At 43.9% G+C, this 24573-nt stretch overlaps 3 protein-coding genes across 6 annotated transcripts; 2 read left to right on the top strand and 1 right to left on the bottom strand.

Moving 5' to 3' along the window:
• The first annotated feature begins 49 nt into the window (after positions 1–49).
• On the top strand, positions 50–1288 carry LOC6550103 (tenascin). Its single transcript, XM_001978155.3, has 2 exons — positions 50–610; positions 685–1288. Exons 1-2 carry the CDS (start codon positions 136–138, stop codon positions 1245–1247), a joined length of 1038 nt encoding a protein of 345 aa, XP_001978191.1. The 5' UTR covers positions 50–135; the 3' UTR covers positions 1248–1288.
• Positions 1220–24533, bottom strand: LOC6550224 (pre-mRNA-splicing factor ATP-dependent RNA helicase PRP16). 3 transcript variants are annotated; one of them, XM_001978156.3, is made up of 4 exons: positions 22570–24533; positions 22310–22503; positions 1970–3024; positions 1220–1902 (listed from the first exon to the last, which is right to left on the bottom strand). In XM_001978156.3, the coding sequence occupies exons 1-4, from the start codon at positions 24383–24385 to the stop codon at positions 1305–1307; spliced, it is 3663 nt and encodes a 1220-aa protein (XP_001978192.1). In that variant the 5' UTR covers positions 24386–24533; the 3' UTR covers positions 1220–1304. The 3 variants fall into 3 exon arrangements, with proteins under 3 accessions (XP_001978192.1, XP_026837339.1, XP_026837340.1); XM_026981538.1 differs by lacking the exons at positions 22310–22503; positions 22570–24533 and adding an exon at positions 16538–16791; XM_026981539.1 differs by lacking the exons at positions 22310–22503; positions 22570–24533 and adding an exon at positions 7110–7202.
• Positions 14541–21494, top strand: LOC6550225. Of its 2 annotated transcripts, none has more exons than XR_003408006.1 (4): positions 14541–15570; positions 19201–19379; positions 19506–20624; positions 20682–20738. XR_003408006.1 is itself a non-coding variant. In XM_001978157.3 (4 exons), the coding sequence occupies exons 1-4, from the start codon at positions 14928–14930 to the stop codon at positions 20775–20777; spliced, it is 1023 nt and encodes a 340-aa protein (XP_001978193.1). In that variant the 5' UTR covers positions 14541–14927; the 3' UTR covers positions 20778–21494. The 2 variants fall into 2 exon arrangements, 1 of the variants encoding a protein (XP_001978193.1); XM_001978157.3 differs by having other exon boundaries at positions 19506–19610; positions 20682–21494.
• Positions 24534–24573: the final 40 nt, after the last annotated feature.

The following is a 24573-nucleotide window of genomic DNA, read 5'->3' on the forward strand; positions in this document are numbered from 1 at the left end:
GATCTGTCCTAAAAAGATGGATTAGCAGCACTAATTAATGCACCGTTTCAAATTGAGCTTTTTGGCGCTCCGCAAGTAACGGTTCTGGTTTTCTGCAGTCGACCGAAGTGCAGCGGCCCAAGTGAACTGAGAAACATGCAACCGACGCAGAGGTGGATCCTAATGCTGCTGCTGGCCGGATTTCCAGCGGTTAGGCGGGCGGAGGATCTGCTGGAGTTGTCCTGCAGCTCGGACGCACAGTGCGTCCAGTTTGAGCGAGGTCGCTGCGTGGACATGGCCTGCATCTGTACAGCACGTGGCTCCGGGGAACGGGTGCCATGTGCGCCGCTGGAAGCGAAGGTCAAGCTGACCAACATCATTGGGGGTACCTGCCCATGTCCCATGCCGAATGCCAAGTGCCACACGCGGTGGGAGCAGTGCCTCTGCTCCGATGGCTATGTGTCCAGTGACGACCGCAGGCGCTGCGTGCCGGAGGTGGTCCAGTTGGGCGGAAGCTGTGAGTTCCAGCAGCAGTGCCAGCTGGCGGATCGGTTTAGCTCCTGCATAGGCAACCAGTGCCTCTGCCTCGACAATTTCGAGCTCTACGAGGGACGTTGTCTGGCTGTTTTGCGTGAGTACACTGGGAGAAATGGCAAGGTAGCTTCTCACTGATTTACATTTCTTTCTATTTCCGTGGTACCCCAGAATCAAGCTGTCTCGAGGACAAGGATTGCGGCAGCTGTGGAGCCTCGATTTGCCTGAGCAAAAGGAAGCGGTGCGGCTGCTCCAAGAACTTTGTGCACAACCACAACATGACCAAGTGCATCCAGGGCTCCGGTTACGGCGACACTTGCGAGCACAGTTCGCCGTGCAAGATGAACCTGGGAGCCGATGGACGTTGCCTGGATCACCTCTGCGTCTGCCGTTCGACCCACTATCCCAAAAGGGTAGCCAACCAGGTGGCCAAGGATGAGAACGACGACCTCGATGAAGTCAACAAACTGGAGCGGATCACTTGCGCACCCATCGTGCCGTTCGGGGCAATCTGTCGGCACGATCGCGAGTGCCGGATGCAGCCCATGGAGCAGGAGAATGTGACAGCACTCACTGGCCATCCCATGGTGTGCAAATGGGGCGAGTGCTCCTGCAGTGAGACCCATCGACTGGAGGACAACAAATGCGTTTTTGTGGAGAACGCCGCCACGCATTATCAACTAAGAGGCCTTGTGGCCTTCCTTTGTATCCAGCTTACAATGATTCTTTATTAGGATGTAGCAAAAAAACTTGTTAAATGAATAGATTGAACACACGATATCTGTATCTGCTCAGAGGCCAATCCTGGCCGGCGTGCGTCGGGGCGTGGCATTGCCCGGTGTGGCGATCTCCTGCTTGGCGGCCAGCTGCTCCTCCCGCTCGGCTGCCTGCTGCTTGCGCTCCTCCATCTCGTGCTGTGCCTTCAGCATCTGCTCCTCCATCTCCTTCAGATGCTCGGCCGCCTGTTTTTTCTTCTCACGCCCGCTGCGACCGGACTCCTTCACCGAGAAGAACATGGGACCCAACTCCGCCAGCCAGTAGCCATCGACAGCGGTGGCGCACTGCATGTACTCCTTGGCGGTCATGATCAGCTCATGATAGACGACATAGTCGGGCGTGGTGCCCAAGCCATACAGCGCGGAGGTGGGATGCAGGTGGCAGGGCATGCCCGTTCGCAGATTCACATACTCTCCGATGCCCTTGAGCCTGGCCGCCTGGTAGAAGTACGCCGAGCAGATGCACTTCCTCACAATGTCCCAGTCGATGCCGCAGCTTACCACGCTCAGGTTCTGCTGCGTCATGATGTCCTTCAGCTGCTGCCGCACCTCGCGCACCTTCCGCATCGCCTTGATGTGGATAAAGTGATCGTTGCACCAGGACGAACTGTAGCTGTGGATGGAAGCAAAGAGTAGTTCATTTCTGCTCTTCGGCGATATGCTGCAATGCTAGGACTTACTTGTTCTGGCGCCACTGCTGATAAACGTTGAGGTAGGTCAGGTGATCGGACTCGGGCCTCTGGAACTTCTCGCGCACTCCATCCGCCTCCTCCTCGCGGCCCTTTGGACGGTAGAAGATCGAGGGCACGGACAACATGGAAACTATGATCAGCACCTCGGCACTGCAGCCCATGCGACAGGCCACGATGAGCATCTGGCATTGGGGCGGATCCAGCGGGAACTCGGCCATCTGGCGACCCAGTGTGGTGAGCGCACCGGTGTGGTCCAGTGCTCCCAGGATCCACAGCTGGTACAGCGAGTTCAGAATATTATCCTGCGGTGGTGGATCCATGAAGTGGAATTGCAGCAGATCGACGACGCCCAGTGATTTGAGCAGCAGCACTGTGTTGGCCAGATTGGTGCGCTGAATCTCGGGAACGGTGAGGGCCAACAGCTCGTCCTTATACTGCCGCTGCGTGTACAGGCGGTACGCCTGACCGGGTCCTGTGCGTCCGGCACGACCGCTTCGCTGATTGGCATTGGCCTGCGAGATGGGATAGATCTGCAGGGCGTCCATGCCGATGCGCGGATTGTAGACCTTCAGTTTGCAGTAGCCGGAATCGATCACGTAGATGATGCCGTCGACGGTGAGCGATGTTTCGGCTATGTTCGTGGCCACCACGCACTTGCGTACTCCATCGCCGGATTTCTGAAAGATCTTTGCCTGCAAATCGGACGGCAGCTGCGAATAGATGGGCAGGATGCTAAGGGCCGGCGCATTATCGATCTCCGCCAGCCGCTCCTCGAGCACCTCGCACGTCACCTCGATGTCCTCCTGGCCGGGCATGAAGATGAGCATGTCGCCCTCGTTGGGTGTGAGGTGAACCTGCAGTGCCTGCTTCACCGCCGATTCCACGTAATCCTCGCAGGTGTTCTTGCTGAACATCACGTCCACGGGAAAGGTGCGTCCCGGAATGGTGAACGTGGGCACGTTGCCGAAGAAGGTGGCAAACTTGCTCGAGTCCATCGTGGCGGAGGTCACGATCAGCTTGAGGTCATGTCGCCGGGCCACAATCTGAAAGGATAGCGTTACAGATTTTTAGTGCATGAAGTCTTTTTTCGTATTTTGAGTCAAAAATAACTAATTGTCCATGGGATTTCTGTGTTGGAGCAGTGGGGGTCGCATAACCCGACTAACGTTTACAAATGTGACCCACATCCCGCCCAGCTTTGCGCTGCAGTCGTTGACCCTGCAGTGGGTCAAGGCGTTTCTCTGACTAGGCGCTCTATAAAACTGAATCCTTCCGACCAAGATATACCCTGTGAAAAACTCCATTCTTTGGAATAATTCTTGTTAGTCAGATTTATTCAAAATAATGGAATTTTATATAGTCCAACAAATGATATTATATTATGACCCCATTAAAACATAAATAAAATACTATAGTTTTATATAGAAAAAGAGTTACCATGGATGCTTATAATTATCGGCTGTTGTTATAGAACAAAAATAAGATTCCACCTGAATCCCTCATTGTATATTGTCATAAATAATTCTGTTTAAATCTAAAAATTTTTCCAATGTAAATATCCTCTTTTAATTTACAAGTACTGGGTACGAAATGCTCGAGACTGCGGGTTGTTCTCGCAATTTCGCTCCGATATGTCCTGACTGGATGTGCATATAGTACGACTGAGCGTACTCACCACCCCAAAAGGATAACGCGAGTGCAAGAGAGAGCCGACGAGATGGACGACGAGCCGACGTAAGCTTCGGATTTCACTCGGCTCGTGGTGAATTTCTTGTCTGTTGGAGGAGGACTGATACGCTTGACGGGCTTAGGAGCGGAGGGGGGTTTTCAAGAGGTGAGTTTGAGGCGGACGTGCCAACACACACGTAGGCATGTTCGAGGAACCCAACGAATGGAAGATAAAAAGTTTTGGTTCCGTGCTCAGGGGATTTTATGAAACGTATTCAGCGGAATATCATTCTATTACAGCGATGTTTACTCATCAATTACTTGATAAGTTGATTATACGTTTTTGTTTGCTGACCCATTTGAAATTACATTGCTCAAGAAAACTACAAATAATTTACGTATACTTAAAGGAACTCTTTATACATATGTACAAGCTTATCCAAAAAATGGGCTTTAAGGGTTGGGATAAGTCAGATGAACTCCAAATGAATCATCACCCAAAAAAGGCCAAGGACTCGGAAAACATTGTGAATAAAATTCCGAACTAGTGGCTTTCAAACAATGCCCACAGAATCTCAAACATCTTGACCTGATTCATTGTCCAAAGCCGATTACAATCGAATCCGAAATCCAAGTCCAAGCCGATGCCAAGCAAACTGCGCATTGGAAGAACTTTCGCAGACAATCCGAGCAACCCCAGTTCACCAGCAAACCAGCGAGCCACCCAACCACCCACTGGTCCACAATTTGCAACCCACTCGTCATGCGGCTTATTATGCAGCTTATCTACTTGCATGTGGAACGCACAACGAGAGTGGTACGCATGTGGGCGCTATATGTATGTACATACATATGTATGTACACACATATCTATTTATGATGCTGACTGAAATATGGCAGACATACATATGTACATACGCACATATCTAAGGAAGAGAGATGCGGAGAGGAGATAATGCAGCCGTTGTCTCCGCTGATGACGTCAGGTGGGAGTTAACGGTAATTACCATAGTCGGTGCGATAACCGTAGAATGCATATATTGTATGTATGTACATATGTATTTATGCATGGGCGCTTATCGCCGATTTGGCAATATAAGCGAAATTCCTCAATGGATATTGCATGGATATAAATCACTATAAAATGAGCGAAAACGCAATACCACATTGTGGGGCTCGTAAATCCCATGAGTACAGTGAATGCACACTAAATTAAATTAAATCAAATGGAAACACTGATATGGCTCATTACTTTGAGTTTATCAGAGGCAGCATTAAAATGAATAAAACACAAAAAATTCAGCTGCATCTGTACCTTTCATACCAATTTATTAAAGGTTCCAATCCCGAGACCATACTCTTCAAGTACAAGGCAATTAAAGAGTTTACAATGCCCATTTAACTGCAGTTCTAATTTTGCCCGTATCATTATCTAAAAGTCCTAATTTCCGGACGACACGACGCCGTTTTACAGTCTTTTATCTCACTTCCCAATCACAATCTCAAGGTCGCTGATTAAACTAGCGTCTCTGTGGTCATGTGTTTTACGAACCCACCCGCTTAATCAGGTTAAAATATATAAAACATTGTAAAAGTACAATATTCAAGTGAGTTAGACTATGAATAAAGATTGCACATAAGTTCTTTTGCGTGAATATGCGATTTAGGCCAGCTGATAGGAGTGCAAATAATATAATACAATTGCACGTAGACCTCTGAAACTTTCCGCTTCTTTCGAGTTTTATGGTAGATGACGGGTTTACGGTTCGTTTTGCCCGGTTCCGAAGCACTATTTCATCAGTTTCGAATCGCATCAGCCGTGACTAATCTAACTGACTAAGATCACGAGCTTTATTCTATATTCGCTATTGTGCTTGTAGGCCAACTGATATTGGGACTAATTCGATCGAAGTCGTAAAATAATATCAGCTAGAGCGCCATCTATTTTATATTTATTATTGGACTAGGCATTGGTGTGGGTTGAACAGTTATAGATCCCGATAAGAGACACAAGTTCGGTTTCTTGGCATTCCATTAAAATAATCGAGTGCACTGCCTTTGTTTGAATGGGTAAGGTGCAAAGCAATCCAATTTGCAATTTCATATCTGTTCATATACATATGTATGGCTGAATAGGGTCACTATAGGGTCTATAGGGTCACTTGCACATGATCTTCTTATAGGAACAGGAAACGAATTATAATTCGAGCAGATAATGCCCTTAAATATTCCCGATTGTCATTTAATCAACATGAAAACAGAGTACCAAACAATAAAAACAAAAGCAACGAAAAGAACACATCAATATATGTATAATATATACTGATATGTGTGAGATAATGGGTAGGAAATTGCATGCACTTTTGCCAATCAAAAATGCCACGAATTTAAATGAAATAATTTTATTTATCATAGGCACTTTGCCAAAAAGTTTCGCTATGACAACAGTCCATTTGCATTTACAAAAACAAGCGATCGTAAACAAGCAAGTGAGCATAAACAAAAAACATATCTAAATTTATAGGAAATTGCTTGCATTTACTAATACAAGTTTAGTTGTAAAAGAATCTTACAAATTTGCTATGAAAAGAATGTGTTTAAGACACGAAGGTCTTTTTTCTATAGTAAAAATGGAAAAAGTAACAAAAAAAAAGTTTCTTTTGTTTCACCAAAATAATACTATATTTTTCGATCTTCTTTTTTGATATTGTATATTTTTTGATATTTTTATATTGAAGCATCACTTAGAAGGACAGCTTTATGCAATTTATTGGGAGTCCACTGTACACAGGCTGGTCCTGTACCTTGTGCCTTAAAAGCGATGCTTAGGTGCCAAGATTTTGATTGAATTTTAATACTATTGATTACTGCTTAGCCTCCATGGATGAACGATGAGCATCAGAGAAGACCCCCAACACTAGCCCCCAAAAACAGACTCATCAACCTTGTCGAGATGCGGGCAAACGTTTTCCTGGCGCCAACGGAATCGTGTCTATATGTATACATACATATGTACATATCTCTATGCGTGGCAATATACGACAAACAGAAGTAAAACAAAAATATCATATAAATTGCAAATGTACGACCGTTTGTATGTTGGTAATTAAAAATGCCGCAGATGCAATTTACCGAGCGTTTGCATTGGGGCAAAGGCGTTTTGCTCGAGGTTGCTGGATGCGAATTTCAACATTGGGCTGTTGGTTGGATGAATGGATGGGTGGATGGGCGGTGGGCGGTGGGAGTTGGTGGGTGGCGCGTCTGATGAACTGCGATTCCACTGATCCCGGCGAGACTTCGAAAACGTGGATGGATGGTTGTACAAATCCGTGAACGTATGTAAGTACATACATGCATGCCGTATTATGTGCATACACAATATGTATAATTAAATATCTAGTTAAGTGCCGAAATAATACAAATATAAAGCAATACTTTTAGCTTTTATGTCTGTGCTCACCTTGAAGCCCTCAATGAGTAAATTGTAGTCGCTTCGAGTTGTAAAATTTGAAATTAGAATGTGCAATGTGGAATGAAAGATTTTAGGCAACAAAAAACTGGGAAAAGTGGGAGTGAAAGAAGGAAGAGAGCGAAACCAGTGGAAGAGAAAGAGAGGGAGAACCGATTTTTGCAGTGTGGTGAGTTTTCAAAATGTTTTTGTTGTTGCTTCTGGCTTTTGGAGGTGTGGCGGCAACAACAATTCGCACGCTCGAGTGTGTGTGTGGCGTAGTAGAGAGCAATTTATGGCTTTTTGGCAAAAAACTACGAGCAAAACAAATAAGCCGAAGCGAAGCGCACGATGTAAACAAAACAAGCAAAAATTCGCCAAAAGAAACGCAAGAGCTGCCAGACAGGCGATTCATTCGATTTGCCAACACAGTCAACAATTTTCAATGCATATGTAAATATCCGAACAGTCACGAACTGAATTTGCATTCTTTGTTTTCGGCACCAAGTCCCGCAAACAAGTTGTTGTAGGCGAAACTGAAAAAAATGCAAAATGAAACAGCAAAAATGGGAAAAGGAAATAAACAAACTTTTCTTCAACTTGCATGATGGCTAAGGTGAATACACTGTAAGCAGCGGGAGAGTAAACAGAGAGAGAGAGAGAGAGAGAGAAATAACTGGCGGAGTAAAGAGAGTTCGAGAGAGCCAACCGGCGAAAAGAAGCCCGGGTTGTACACTGCGCAAAATTGAACATGGACAATAAGTGTCACAATAACACTATATTCAGAACTAATAGAAATATTTAAGAATACTTTGCTATTTACAAATTAACGGTCGAAACTTCTTTTGTTTACATATCCAAAATTATATGAATGCTAAATGCGAAAAATGTGGTAACAAAAGACGCTTTCAGGGTATACAAATTTATCCATATCTTTTTATCTATATAGCTATACATTTTTGTCTGTGTAGCTGCTGGTTTTTTTATTATTGCATTGAGACTGGAACAGCTGTTTGGCAGGTCCTTCCGCCATATGATACACTAACCCCCCTCCCCCCTGAATTTCAGCAGGAAGCTGAACAGTTTAACCGGCACTGTTTTTAATAACCGAAAACAAAAAAAAAATACATTGGCAGAGAACTTATTAGCATATTTTCGTTTATCTGTCTATATTGTATTGTCTTTTATTTAATTTTGTTTTTGTGCTCGTGTCTCGTTTGCATGACTATAAAATGTCTGAAAATAGCCATCAAGAAAAAGAAAAAAAAAGCAGACAAATTATGATTTCTGGAGCGGGGAGGGGAGAGGGGAGAGGGGCGGGTCTTCAGTTTTTAAGTCCCACATCCGAAAAACTGTTTAAGGTCGAAATTATGTAGAATGCCATTGGTTTATTGTACATTTATGTTATTTATGTTCATAAATACGCGTCCAAAACGCATGGATCACTTTTGTTTTTTCTTTCGGTTATAACTCAAAAAGGAATTATTGTTTATATTGCGTATAAAAATGCCACACATATTTTGATTGCTTTCATATTAGCCACTTAAACCAATTAATATCGCTTATAGAAATGAGAAAAAGGGGATTGTATGTTTACCCATATCCATATACATGTGCATATGGCTTAATTTTACCCAATATCCAATTTATAAATTATTGTTTGACCGAAATGCTGTAACTTTTATACAATAAATAAGCTTTGAAGCTTTGACCTGGGGGCATTGTGAATGCCCTGTTGCTTGTTGTTCAGAACAACTGGACACCAAACACTACTCAATTAAAAGTGTTCGCCCGTACCGTCATCCTCGTCCTCCGGCGGTTCTATTGTCACCTCCAGGCTATTTTCCCCACTACGGGCTGCTTTCCACTTCCATCTAGATCTATCAGAAATTTTCAGGCTTGAACTTTGAATGGTCGCTCTCTGAAAGCCCTTGCTAACTATCCAGTCACCCGTGAAAAATGTGCCACCCACCACAAAACTACACCGTACAAAAATGACACACCAGTCGCCATTCCTGCCAATGCAAATTAAATACAGTTCCCTAAAAAATGCTATTAGTATTACTATTATATAATAATCTTTGAACCTATTAGCTTTTTGGTTAATGTTTTTATTACTTATACCTTATATCTCAAATATATCAAAAATCCCAATAGCATTCCAATAATTTCTTTTGGAAAATTGTGCATTTATCAGTAATTATTCTATGAAATATCCATGTTTTGAATTTATGCACACTCTGTGTTATTATAAATAAATATTCATACCGTCTAGAGTTCATATCGCTGCGATTTTAGTTCGTGTAAGGCAGGGGATTGAAGACAAAAGAAACTGAACTAGTGTGCAAATGAAAGAGGGTAGCAAATAGTGGAATATAGTGGAAAAAGAGCCAAACGGATGTCTGAGGGCTGACTGAAGCTCAAAGTCTGGATATTACCAGATTGCGAAGGCATTTGCCGGTAAAATGCGCAAAACGAAGCCTTTAAGTACTCAAACGAAACGGGTTTCGTTGCCACAGATACTCCACATGCAAATAAGTGAATAAATAGATACATATTCATACTCTATATGTGTGTATTTAGATAGGTGAATAGTATGTAGATAGTATGCGAGTTTGGCTGAATAAGCGAGTGGATTCCTATTTAGATGGATAGATCGGCGCACGTATGCGGACTCCATTTGTCACTGGGTCTCAAAGCCTCAACAAAGCCCAGACGACAGTATTATTTATTCGATTTTCATTCATGTCAATTTTTTTTAATTACTTATGCAACCCAAATCGAAAGACCCGTGCATTTGCACCTACAAAAGGTAAACAAATACAGGTGGTTCGGTTCGGTTCGGTCAGTTCAGGTGGCTATTTCTTGTTCTCTCATTTTGCGACCACTTGCCAGGGCAAAAACTAAAAATATCAGAGAAGAATTCTAAAAGCAGACACTAAAATGCTCTTTCTTTGCTCTTCCTTTGGAAATTCCACGCAACATTCTGGTTCAGTCTTGCTATGAGTGAGTGTTATCTTATCAAAACGTACTCTGAATAAGTACATAATACTCAAAATAAGTACTTGAAATCTCAAAACCAGAGCACACAAAACTCTTAAAATAAATTCGAGGCGACAGGCAAAAATATGCACATGACACAAGGAAAACGTGACGTCGCTTTAATACCCCTTAAATATGTACATAGCTGTTTTTATGACGCGGAAAGGGAAAATGCCTAATTTTCGTGATATGAGTGCATTCTGATCAAAACTCACTTAAAATTAGTACATAAACCTAAAGACTCAGTTGAATATAGAATACGTGGAAGTGAAATATTTATACACATTTTGCAACGCATAACTCCAAACTCTTTGTGTACGAGATTAAATTATGCACTTACATATTTTTTTTTTTTTTTTGTTTGAAAAAACTGCATCTTTTGTGAGGCACTGACCTACACATAAATGCGCTTTTAATTTGATTGCGCAACAAAAATAAGAGAACAGGTCTGCAAGGTACACATGCACATATGTACATACATATGTTCATAAATAAAAGCAAATTGCACTGCAATTAGAGAAACTGCAGGTGGTTGAACGGGGAGGAGTACAGCAGCGGTCAGAATGGTAGCACTCAACAAATACTCAACACTTTTAAATGATGTATAAAAATACATTAGAAACACTGTACTTCTGCATTTAAGACGTAAGTTATAATACATTCATTTGAGGCGGTCGGTTTTGGACCACCCTTTACCAAGAAGAAAATCTTTGCAAGATGAAATGTTTTCTAAAATCAAGATTATTAGAAACTAAACTGTACAGTTAATAAATAAAATGTTCATAGCTTTTGGGATTTTTTCCCATCTAGTCCTATTATTGTGACTGCAACTATACTTATGCTGCGCTGGTGGGTCAAGGGGGGGTTTCTGGACCGGCTTCGCTAATTAGATGTTCAAAACGTCCCGTCAATAGACAATAACAATGTGGAGACCCATTCCTCTCCGCTCCGCCTCCCTCCTCAGACCGATCTTCTTTACTCTCCACTTGGCGATTCTACACGACGTTTTCCGCCGACTGCCAAGGTTAAAACTATAAATAGATATGGAGAAAAATCAACAACAGCAGCGGACAACAAAAGCAACAACACAGCGAGCTGCAAATTCTATTTTTAGCTGACGGCAGCGAGAGACCGACTGTAAAGAGTAGATGAAAACTTGAAACGAAAACGAGACACGAAAAATAAATAAACTTGTGCCAAAGCCGAACTCACAATGCTCTCAAGCCAAAGAAACGGCTTTGAAATAGATTATAAATTTTGAAAGAAACGAGAAAATTCACACCCATTTCAACTTATCTGTAATCAGATTTGTGTTTTGCGTATCTCAATGTATTTGCGCTACTTAATGTAGCGCATTTTTTAATGCACCTTAAAGCTGTAAGTCCATAAAGCATATAAGCTCTAACTTACACTTTAATGATCTGCACCCTGGGGTAAACAACAACTAATGATAAGTTCTTTGGCAAACATTGTAAAGATAGCTGTGCTAAGCATAAAAAGTTTTCTTTTCTATTTTTAGCGGGCTCAAAATGACCTACTATCACCGAATTTGTGATAGTTTGTTTGGAATGAATAATAAAGGCAGACATCCTTGGACAGAAAGCAGTTGTACTTGAGAGTTCAACAATTTTATAATTCGATTATAGTGCTCAAGTTTATCAATGCCTTCAATACAATTACCATCTACTTGCTACATTTATCATGCAACTTACAACTGGTTGCCCCGAAAGATACGAAAAAGAGCTGACACGCAGCATTTCCCGATTCTGTTGCCTCAGCTGGCGGTTTTGGCCCAGTTAAAAGCTTTTGGCAGCAGCGGCAATGGGTCAAATTAGAGTGCCCCCCCACCATTCCGAACACCCTAAGTCGAGTGGAACCGATTCCGATGTACGTGACAACGCACACACGCACTCTCGAGAGAAAAGGCCACTGACAACCGGGTGGGAAAAAACAAACAAACGCACACGACACGCACTCTCGAGAAATCGAACTTGGGGACTACGTCACTACGAAAAGTTTCCGCCTCGACGTGTCTCACCCCCCACAATTTTCCCCGCCCTCTATCGATCCATTGGATGCAGTGTTTTGTAGTATTGAAAATGGTTGTAGTACACAGCGAGAAACGCATGACTTATGTTTGTCTACAATCCGAAACAGTAAAAACCGCCTAAGTTATTTTTTTTTAGAAAAAAGCTTGCCTAGCTTAAGGCGCGGCTTAGAAAATGCAACCCCGTATTCCCCTAATATTCCAGTTGCAAAATGTTTGTGTTGTAGCGAATACGATATACCCCTTACTCTACAAGTAGTCCGTACAAAAACCGCACATTTCCTTCTTTCGGCAATAGCCGAGTTAGCTAGTAAGGGCCAAGTTAGTTGGTATGTATGCCCACAAGGTTTTTGGCCATCTGATGATCCATCCATACGCTGTGGTGATGCACTTCACTGCTTTTATGTGCAAATAGAAGACAAAAGGAAGGGTAAATGAATGGGCTTTGGGAGCTCTTCCTAAGCTGATGTGCGTGATTTGTTGACGCTTTCAGGGTTTAATTACAGCAGAAACTTCATGTTAATTATGTTAGGTGTGTTGCTCGGGTAAATTGAGAAATCAAATGCACTTCTCCAACTGCACTTTAAAGGTGCATTTCCCATTGGATTTCCAAATTGAAATGCTCATTTTCACTGAATAGAATTCCAATTTTAATTGGGCATTGTTTGTGGCAATTTAATACGGCCCAGCCAGCACGTCACTATCAAATATTTGCACAAGCGAAAATTTCTAGCGCTGCTATAAATACAAATATCAACCGTGCTCCCATTTTCAAAGCGAGCTATTTTATTTTTAGGTGCTCCACCGAGAAACTTGCAATTTTTATATCAATTATTTATATTTTTCAGCTACCTCTGCGATTTCCGAAAGGCAATCAATTTATTGCATACAAAAATTTGCATACCAATTTTTCCGAATGTCTTTGGATTTATTTTAGTATTTGGGAAGCGCTAAATTGCGGAAGCAGGAAGAAAATTATATTTCATTTAGTGTTTTTTTTTCGTTCGCTTTTCAGTTTAAGCCTAGGTAATAGTTAATATTGCTATTTACAATAATTATAGGAGTTTAAAGGAAAGAGTGAATCATATACGAGTTTTACAAACGAGACGAGCGGTTTTGTTTGGTAAGTTCGTGGCCAACCTCTTAATGCCATTTGTTCCCCACTATCGAGTGTTACCCGTGCTCGATCACATGTTTGACTCTGTTTCGAACTGAATCGAAAACAAATCATTAAGCAATAAACATCCATTCCCATCAATCAATTCACCTGGCCTGTGACGAATTGACTAGAATTGGGCTTCGTGCCGAGTAACTGAGACGTCGACGAAAGCCCAACTAGTAACCATAATATTAGTTGCAGTCGAAAGATATCGCGCACGACTCCAACAAGGATCGAAATAATGGTCTAATAGCCGCGGAATAGATAATTATTTAGTTGGCACGCAGCGTGCGGGGGAAGAGAATGGCGAAACAGCATAGCGGAATGCCATACTCACCACAATTCACAGTTCGGAAGGCGGAGAGAGAGAATCCCAACGAGATTCAGATTGCTCTCTGAAATAAACCGGCTTTGATATAAATAATATCGCTCTCCGTTTATTTATCTTTAGACAAAGTCATTGGGTGTCCGAATTCAATAACTATCTTTGTAGTTGCGGACAGACTTTTCTGAACTGCAATTTATAGTTGAGTTTGGAAAACGTGATTATAACAATAGTAAATTACTATTAATAATAATATATAGCAACTTTACCAGTTGAGTGGCGTAAAATTCTTGGTTTATTTACAATTTGTGAAAAATGTAAACACAAATTTCAGGTTTTATGCCATTTCTAATGGACTGTAATATGAACGGTGGACTGGGATTGCAGTTTTGCGCGCAAAATAAAAAGTTGTAATTCCAAATTTGACGGCAATGGAAATCAATGTTCTGAGTAAATATCATATAGCGAATAACAGGTTTTCTGAATCTTCTTGGTTTATTGGCTTGCACACTAAATAAGTAATAGAAATGCACAGTCATATGCACACAATAGTTATGAGCATTGCTTGTTGATAGCAGAGAAATCATTTTCTTTGTGATTAATAAATTGGCATATTGCTGGTCTGTAGCACTCGAGCCAAGCGGTTTATGATCTATGCACTTTCGCATCACTTACAACATTTTTAAAAACCTTCAGATTTGTGTATGAGCTGCATTTCGACCAATGTACTGTAACGATATGCAACATTGTGTGCTGGCGCTCTCTCACACTGTTAACGCTGGGTTAACAGTGCGTGAGCGGAGCGAAGAGCGCCGATGGCGAGAGATGAGAGCAAAGTCGGCAGAGCCTGGGCAGAGCTCGGGCAAAGGCATATAAGGCGACGTGCTCGACAACATTTGTATTTGTAATAAGCAAACCAGCGAGCGGATAAGACGGAATACCTGAAGAGCAGCAGTGAAAAACACGAAAAGCCAGAAACCAAAACCCAAACCGAAACAACTCGAACTTCGTGAGCAGTGGCAAACTGAAAAAGAAACTGAAACAAAAAACACAAGAAACCAAAAGAACCAGCAGTAGCGAAACGAAGCGTAAATAAACAGAGCACATTGAAAGAAGCACAAAAGACAACAAATTAAAATAAAATCCAACGCAGACGGCGAGAGAAAAGTTATTCCGGAAAACGCGCGGAAAAGTGCATTTCGAATTTCATTTTTTTTCGAGTGAAAGTTGGGCGGCCCAGGCCCAACAACGCCCACAATGAACCGTTCGAACAGCTTTGTCAGCTCGCTGAAATGGTGGCCGCAGCAGGGTCACAACAACCAGCCGGTGGCGCCACCTGCCGTCGGCAACGGCGGGTACTCCCAATCGGCGCCCAGCTCGCCCACCTCCAATTGGCCACCGCCACTGCAGCAGCATCAGACCGGCACCACAACCGGCACCGCCCACCGCCTGCTGCCGTCCAGCGCACAAAAGAGTGGGGTTGGTGGCACCACCGTGGGCGCCACATTCGGCAGCAGTGTGGCGGTGCAGAAGCTGCGCGAATCCAAATGGTTCAAGCCCGAGGAGCAGCGCATCTTTTGCGCCGTCGTCGAGTGCGGATTTGTGGTCGAGATCCGCAGCAGCGCCGCAGCCGAGGCGGCCGCAGCAAACGCAGCAGCAGCGGCCGCAGCAGCCGCCACCGGTGACAATGACCTCGACGTGGACTCTCTGGAGGAGCTCGACTGCCCACTGACCAGCCACCCAACGCCGCCACATCACAGCCACAGCCACAGCCAAATCCATAACCAATCCCAGCGGCTGGTCATCCCGCGCAACGGGAGCAGTTTCCTGGAGACGCAGGACGAGAACGAGACGCCTGTCGCCTCCTGGTATGGAATCGTGCTCTGCAAGGTGGCCAAAGGTAAGTGTTTCGGGGAAAAACACTCGGAGAAAATGCGCGCACCCTGTGCACTGTGAAAATGTCGCTTCTTTTCCAGTGCAAACATTACGAAAATGCGAACAAAATCTATATTTACACAATTTTTCAGTGCTATTAAACTGGGAAATAGTATAGATATTGATAGATCTGAATAGAGCATGTACAAAAATAATTGTCCATTTTCGTTTTGTTCATATCTTTTGATAAGTAGTACAAAATAAGCCACAAAAAATGTGCCGCCTTATCGCATTAAAAGCGCAGATCAATTGAATGTTTACTCTTCTCATATATTTTTGATAAGTGCATAATATAAAATTAGTATTAATATTTAAAAGAAATCTCTTCGTTTCACACTTGAAAGTTTTTATCAGATTTCCAACAAAAGTCATCATAGTGTTTTCAGTGCACAAAGCAGAGAGATGCACTAAGTTATATTTTTTTTTGTTGTCTTTAATTGAAGACTGATAAGGTGAATTTCCAAAAGGTTTTGGGTTGAGGTAAGGGCAAGTTTAAAAGGTTTTTTAATTAAGATAAGAGACTCTTACGTCTTTGGACGAAATAGGCGTCGTTAATCTTATCTGTTATCTAAATAGTTGTACGATCCCCAACACTTTGTTCAGATTTCATTATTACATGCAAAAAAGCCATGGTTCTTGATCACATGCACTTCTTATATGCAGCAAGCGTTGCTGGCATTGTGTTATCTCATTAATGTGCTTGTATATTAAGTTGTTGAAAACAATGTTGATCCCATAAAACCTTATATTCTTAGAACTGCAATTCAAATTGGTTCGGATCATCGCCAACCACACACACACACCCATGTTCTTGTTGAGCTAAACTATTTTAAATTGTAGTTCCTTTGATTATTACGCGATTGTCCTTTATAGTCGAGGCGCCACTGTACTCTACTCCTCTTCTTTAGACAGCAATTAAAGTGCAGAATTACCTGCTCAACTTTTTCGGCTGATGATTAATCACAAAACTTCGGACGTCAGAGAGCCATTAAAACTAATCTATGGTTTTGTCTTGGTCGAGAATGTCTGAATTGTAGAATGTCATTCAATAAACAAACATTACACACATGCGCACTTTCTACAGCGTACACACACACACACCACTCAAGCCAAAGTACCGTGCTTTTATCTAATCGCAAAGAGAATCCAGTGCCAGCAACAACAAGAACACCAAAGAGCTTATCAAATGCGACGCTGACAGCGCAGTTGAAGTCAGCGTCGGCAGCGACCATTCACAATGCTGCGCCGACAGCTGCTAGAACATTCCAAGCATTGAAGCCCAAAAAACCCCTAAAACGAGGCTGAAAACAAAAGAGGTGAAACATGGAGAAGAGAGGAAAGAGTAAACAAGAAACGGAACCGAAAAAACGAGTTGAAAACGAAGAGTAGGCTTATGCACACCCGTTTACCACAGTTCACTGTACCAATAGGACGCTACAGTAAAACCGAGCTAGCAATGATTGGCAGTTAATCCAACAAGAGAATGGGAAAACCTGGGAGGAATAGAAAATCTGAAAAGATGTGAAAGATAATGGTTGCGCAGCCGGGTCTTCACTGTGTGTGTGTGTTGGTGAGTGCGCGAGAGTTAGGTGGCATGTGGTGAGTTTCGGCTGCAGAGCAACACATACTCACCACGCGCACACGACTGTTGCATCTCGTGTGCCGGTCTAAAAACACACCGCACTTTGCATATGCAACACAGCAAGGCTCGCAAAAATAGTGCTGCTCCTAAATATATGAATACTATGATCCTAATTTTCTGACTTTACTAAGTACTTCAATTATTACCTCCTTAAATATTCCAAAAATATGTATTTTCATTTATTGAAAATTAAACAATTTTAAAAATGTAAGTTTAATTTACCAACTACGCACAACATAATAGTTATGCTTGAAACAGAGAGCATGATGAATTAGCACATTTGATTGATTCCGACCTAATGAGACTCTGGAAAGCCGATTATTGCGGAAGCCCGTTGCCAAGGGATCCACTTTTGATTCACCTTGAAGATAATGCGTGACCGTGCTTCGGACCCATTAACTTAGCCGTTATTAAGCATGTAGGAAGTGCAGGTACACAGTATGTGAATATGTAAATATTCGTGATAATGAAAGCGGTTTTGCTGGCCGCCCAAAGGGCTCAGTGCAGCTCAATCAATAAAACGCTGCACACTGCGGCGCTAATCGGTCTCCATGCCACTTGGGGCAACCACTGATGGTTGTCCAGCGGCAAATTACCCGATTACTATATGTACATATAGGTAGTATATACATTTGTCCAAATAGTCAAAGAAGTGAAAATCAGGCCCTGCGCATGCGTGCTTATCAACGATATTTACAATGGAACCCATGACACGTACAACAAAAAAGTCGCCCCCTTATTTTGTGTTTTGAAATCTGACGGGCAGTATCCACTTTGATTGATTATCTTGCATTAGAAAGCGTTGCAGATAAGCAAAAATACACTAGATAAATATATTGAGCGGCACTTCAGAAAGACACAGGTGGCATTGGTTTATTTTGATCCAACAGAAAGAAATTTGTTTTTATGAAAGCTTGGATTTCGCTTTACATTTTACTTGATATAACCCCTATCGAAATTGTCGAAAATCTATCGAAATTAAATTCAGTCAACTTTTTTGCCGGTGTACTGGGTCACAACTAAAGAAGCCCATTAAAGTAAATGGCCAACTCTGGTTGGCTTTAGTAATTTGAATATTAAATTATGCACTTACTTTAAATTAACCACTAATTGGATTTTCGTTAGCTAAAGGCGAGCTCACTGAAAATGCATTTACATATGAACATTCGAAAAAAAAGGAAAGCAAATCCTAATGGATTGTAATTAGTAAGATAATGGGAATTATAGAGTTCGTTTTCAAAATTACACAGCCACAAGCGGGCAACAATGCAAACAACTCAACCAGTCAGCCACCCACAAAGTGCTCTACACAATTTAAAAGGCCTGCAAATTGGTTGAACATGGCAGCAAATGAACGTCAACAATCTGTGTACTATATTAAAGTCGAATAATACCATTAGAGCAGGAAGAAGCAGAGGCGGCCGAGTGTAAAATCCAAAGGAGTGCTAATTATGGCATGGCACTTAATTCACAAATGCTATAACGAATTGTGCAATCAGCGATTAGAGCGGCAGCAAGAGACCCGTGATCATCCTGGTTGCCAGTGATCATGGCTATTATGTCACCTGGTTTCCCAAAGTGGAGTTCCCAGTGCTGTCAGGCATGAGAAACGATATAAAATACCCGACTTTCAAGAACGAAACATTTAAAAATGCGATGATTATATCCCATACTTATAGAGGTGTGCCCACCTTTCATCACCTAGTAACTCGCAGTTTGTAAATGTTCTGTGAAAGATCTTTCGTTGGTCGATCGAGTATGAAAACCAATTGAGTATTATTATTAACTGATTTGTTTTGCATTCCGGCATTTGAGCGCACAAATATGCATATATGCATATATGCATATTTGTATGATTGCTGCACCTGGTTTGGTAAATTGCCTGAATTGATGTTAATGGAATAGCACGCGCACGTCTAATTGTATTTCCCCTGATCTTCGATTCGATTGCAGACAATAAACCCAAGCCAGAGACCATTGAGATATTTTCTGTGAAAATACGTGAGAACGGCACATACAAGCTCATCAAGATGCAACTGGCGGATATCTGGAGTCACGGATGGGAGCTGCGCATCAATAACTTTGCCGACAAGGAGAAGGTGCCACACAACGAGAAGGACATTCGCAATCAGGTGAGCTTATGGCTTGGGGCGTAACTAGCGCCTATGAATATGCTTTCAAGTTGGCAACATATGCAGATGTTACGCCAAAGTATCTATATTGTTGCAATGTGTCTAAACCCATTCCATTACTTGCAGGTGTCGGTGGCGCGCAAAGCCAAGCAGAGTTTGTGGAACAACAATAAGCATTTCGTGTACTGGTGCCGCTACGGAAGTCGTCAGCAGGACTTGCGGAAGCGACAGGTAACGACGAGTGCCAATCATGTGCTGCTGCACCTGATCAATTGATAAGTCAGCCGGCGATTGAATGGCTCATCTGGCCCAGGAAAAAATGAGAAATGAGATATAGAGGCGATTGAAGCGCCGACACAAAACCCATCCATTTCCTGCTCCTGCTCCTGCTACTGCACCATCCTCCAACCACCACCTCCCCCGCCACCCGCAATGTGCATTGATTGTTGTAGTTGCAGCAGCAAAAAAAAAAAAAAACAAAAAAAATAGGAAAAACATCCTGCGAGGCAATGTAAAATCATGAAAAAAATCACACATAACGACCAAATCATCATACTCAAAACTAGAACGCAACGTGGACAAAAAAACGAACTGAGGAACCCGGATAAAAAGAACCATTCACTTTTCTAGGACCCCGATCCATACGCACAACCATTATCATCGCCATCCAAGAACCGATTCATGCTTGCTTTGCTCATACAAATTCGCCAAAAGAAAACCCTGAGAATTTTCCCGCAACTGAAGCAGTAGAAGCCGAAGAATGCATCCAAACCACTTTACCCACATTTTGCGTGAAACTCGATCGATCATCTTTCTACCGAAAGAATCTAGTATCTAGATTCTGGATTCTATTTTTCTGTAAGACTGCAAACTGCCCACTCAATGTTAATGATCTTTATATGTGTGCCACCAAAAGCCGTGCGCCTGCTTGTTCGATTTACCATCTCGTCAAGATGATGCTCTTCTTGATCCTCCCTCTATCAATCAATTTCAGTTAGATTTTCCGGCATCAAGGGCCCAAGAACGTTGGGTCTGCCCGCATGTCGGTGGGCTCAATGTCTGGGTAAATTGACTGGATTATCTGGCGAGTGAAATGCGAGATTGGCCAAGTGTGGCGAAGATCGGGGAAGTGGGCCATGGCTGCCATTGGGCACCTAGCAACTGAAACCTCCCATTCTTGCGGCATTTATGTGCCTGTATATGTATAGCCGTATGTAGTCCTGCCACCTCATCGCCACCAGAGACGTACGTATTTTCTGTTTGTACACCGTGTCTTACAATCGAATCTATATTGCATTGCAGATGTCGGAGTGCGTTAAATGGGGCAGCGTGGGCATGAATGCGGGCATGCTGTTGGTGCTCAATAATCGGCAGAAATGCCATTCCCACTCCAAGTAGAACCCTCCTTGAGTTTCCATTTCAAAATCCGCACAGCACAAAGCATTGAGGTCGTATGGCGTACAAGTATTAACGTTAAATTCGGATGATAAGATAATTTATGGCTTAAGAGCGCCAAGGGCGGTGGAAAAAAACCAAATGCAAATACGCGTATTAAAGTGCAAAGATAGCCGGAAGATTCACATCAGGGCGAGGGCATTTTGGCAGTATTAAAATAATAATAATAATAATGGCAATTTAGAGCAAAGCCAGCAAATCCAGCAAATCCAGCAAATCCAGCTAATCATGCGTCACAATATACGTCACTAAACGTCACACCCCCGCCCACAAATATATGTATGATGAATGAGCTGTTGCAACTCAAGCTGCAATTTACAATTTATAGAAAATACTTTTGTATTTGCTAAACAACCATTGTGTATATGATGACACAGAACGAGAGAGAGAGACACACACACACACACACTGTGAAATTCGAAAAGACTTATTAAATATTTGTTTGTTTTTTTTTCGTCCTAACTTTTTTGTTTTCCATGTGATTATATATTTATATACATTGTGAAAATGGCAAAGCATCTTATGCAAGGCAACCTTTTTTGTTTTCTTTGTTATTTAAGCGTAGTTAAGTAGTACCCATTAAAAATAAAAAACAAAAAAAAAAAAAAAACGAGCGACAGCTCCGCGTAGCCAGCTTAATTATTTAACAATCTAGCATTGTAAAACAATCAAAAACATTCGAAATGTTTCGTTATGTATTTAACGTGTCCACATGACCGAAAAAATAAAACAAAAACCAAAACATCTACTTAGACGACGACTCAGAACGGAAACTAAACAGAATTTCTAAGCAAAAATCGCCACTGCATTGGCCACATAAATATTTTTGTACATAAGGAACTGAAATGGACGCTCCACGGACTCTACATATACGTAATAATCAAAATCAAAGAGGATGGCAAGCCCACACAAAAGTGAAAAGATTTACAAAATAACAAAACAATGAAAAATCACAAAAAAAGCACAAAAAAAAGAAAAGAAAAGAAGAAATTCATCGCTAGTTTGTAAGCTATATATACATATATATACATTATTACTTATTTTGTTTAAGTTTTGTCTTTTTTAAGCAATTTATAAAGTATTTATGGTAGTGCGTATATACATTTCGACAATGTGAGGAAATTTGAATATGAAACGTTTGTGAAATGCTTTATATTGATATTATTATTAAATGTTTACCAACGCATACAACAAAATTAAGACGATTTTCTCGTTTTCTTCAAGGGAAACGGTTTAAATAAAGGTAGCATCCTATCAACAATAGTATTATTTTAATAATACTATTAATATTAATAATACTATTCACTTGATGGCTTCAAAAGCATTAAATGGCACTTCAGATAAAAGTATCTACTATCAATTTTAAGTTGAATGAGTTGAGACGCAAAAATGGGTAAAAACTAAACAAGACCCCAGGAATGCTTTTCGAAGGTACGGAGCACTTGGTGGCCATTAGGCAGCGGGCAGCAACTCACCTCTCGCAGCAATCCGAAGAGCACGTCCGTGGACAGGGATCGCTCGTGGGCCTCGTCCATGATGATGGCGGCGTAGCTGTCCAGTTCGGGATCCCGCAGACTCTCGCGGAGCAGGATACCATCCGTCATGTACTTGATGACCGTGCGCTCCGATGTGCAGTCCTCGAATCGGATGGCATAGCCCACATCTTCGCCTGAAAGCAGAGAGGGTAGGGATTAGGTCTGGGCAGTAGCAAGTGCTTTCAATATCAGCAGCTTACCCAGCTGGGTGTCCATCTCGTCCGAGACGCGCTTGGCCACCGACATGGCGGCCACTCGACGCGGCTGCGTGCAACCGATCATGCCGCGCTTGCTGTAGCCATCCTCGTGAAGGTACTGGGTGAGCTGCGTGGTCTTGCCGCTGCCCGTCTCGCCCACGATGATGATCACCGAGTTCTCACGGATAACGTTGAGCAGCTCTTGGCGCGAGGCGAACACGGGCAGGAAGCGGCGCTGCTCCGAGATGGTCTTTTTGCGCGAGAAGTCGCTCTTGCCGCCCGTCTCCTGGTCGCGCATGTGGTCGGCGAACTTCTGGTCCTTGCGATAGTCGGCCGTGTCCTTGTCCTTGTCAAAACGGGCATCCTCGTCGTCCTGCGGCCGCTGTACACCCATGATGTTGCCCAGCTTGGTGCCGCTCAGCTCCCAGTGCTTCTTCTGGGCCTTGCGCCGCTCCTTTTGCTCACGATAGTTGCGCACCAGGGCGCTGCCCTTCCGCGCCAACAGCGCCATATCCGAGGTGGGATCCTTGACGGGCACCACCGGCTCCGGCTGCTTGGTGAACACGATGCGTCCGTCGAGGAACGGCGGTATTATGTGATGCACCAGGAGATGCACTCGCTCCAGCGCCTCCTCATCGAAGTCGTCGTTCACGCTGATCGATGTGACCACGCCCGAAGTGAGCATGCGGTTACGCTCCCACAGCTCGTTGTCCCGGTTGTTCTGGCGCTGCTGAGCGCTGATTCTCTTTGTTCTCTTCTGCTCTAGCTGCTCCTCGCGCTTGCGGAAGTACTCGGAGTTGGCGCCGCCAAAAGGATTATTCTCATCGTCGTAGCCCTCGTCAATGTTGTACCACTCGCGGTCCAGGCGACGCTGCTCCTCCTCCCACAGATCCAGCGACTCCGGGTCCTCGCCCCAGGGCGTCGCGCCGCTTCGCTTGCGATCGTGGGCCCACTGATTGTAGCGATGTGCTGGCGTTGGCCGGGCAGTGTCATCTTGGCGTCCGTGATGCCGGCGGCCGCCACCGCTCCTCACTGACCAATCACGTGACTGGCTGCCGTGTCGTCTGGGCGTGGGCATGTCCCAGTCCGACTTGCGCTGGCTGAACTCGCCGTCCTCGTCGTCCCATGAGCTATTGGACACACCGCCGCCACTGCCGCCTGGCGTACCCGGCTCCCGTGGCGTGTGGACACTGCGCTCGGACATGGAGCGTTCACGACCACGATCTCTATCCCGGCTGCGGTGACGATCGTGTTCCCTGCCCCTGTCTCTATGGTGGCGCCTGTCGCGGTCACGTTCCCGCTCTCTGTCTCGCTCCCTGCGTCGATCACGATCCCAGTCGCGATCCCTGTCCTTGCCCTCCGATGTGGTGCTGACTGGGCCGCGTTTTCTGTCCCGCTGGATATGCTCACGCAGACGCTCGCGTGCCTTCTCGGAAACGCCGCCGGTGTGCGAGGGCGTCTCGTCCTTGTGCTCGCGCAGCTGGCCGCGCAGCTTCTCGAAGCTTTTGGTGTCCGGTTTCTTAAAGGCGAACTCACTGGAACCGATGGAGGCGTTGGCCTGCGGCGTAGAGCTCCCACCGCCGGTGTCATCGAATTCGCTGTCCTGGAAGGAGATCAGTCGCTCCGATCGCTCCTTCTCGGCACGTCGCTTGGCCGCCAGCTTGTCCAGGCCCAACAGCGATCCCTGCGGCACCTTGAACCCACCTCCACCTTGCTTTTCGCCGGCATCCTTGTGCTTCCGGATGACCAGCCCGCCGCGCGTCTCCTGGCCGGCGGTGCCCTCCAGCCGGTGGACACCGGACTCCTCGTCGTCGGACATCCTGTTCTGCTGGCCAAGTGCTGGTTAGTGCGCTGCTCCTTGGCTTTTTCGCGAGTCCTCCTCGTTGCCGCAAAAACGAATCATTCGCGTTGGCGTTGTTGGGCACAGCTGATCGGCGGGGCTGCCATCCCGCTGAAATTGCTGGACCGCAGAGATGCCACCCTGGCTGCATTGTAGCAAGAGGAAAG

Source organism: Drosophila erecta, unplaced genomic scaffold (assembly GCF_003286155.1).
Source record: "Drosophila erecta strain 14021-0224.00,06,07 unplaced genomic scaffold, DereRS2 tig00000126-arrow-pilon, whole genome shotgun sequence".
Taxonomy (NCBI): Eukaryota; Metazoa; Arthropoda; class Insecta; order Diptera; family Drosophilidae; genus Drosophila; species Drosophila erecta.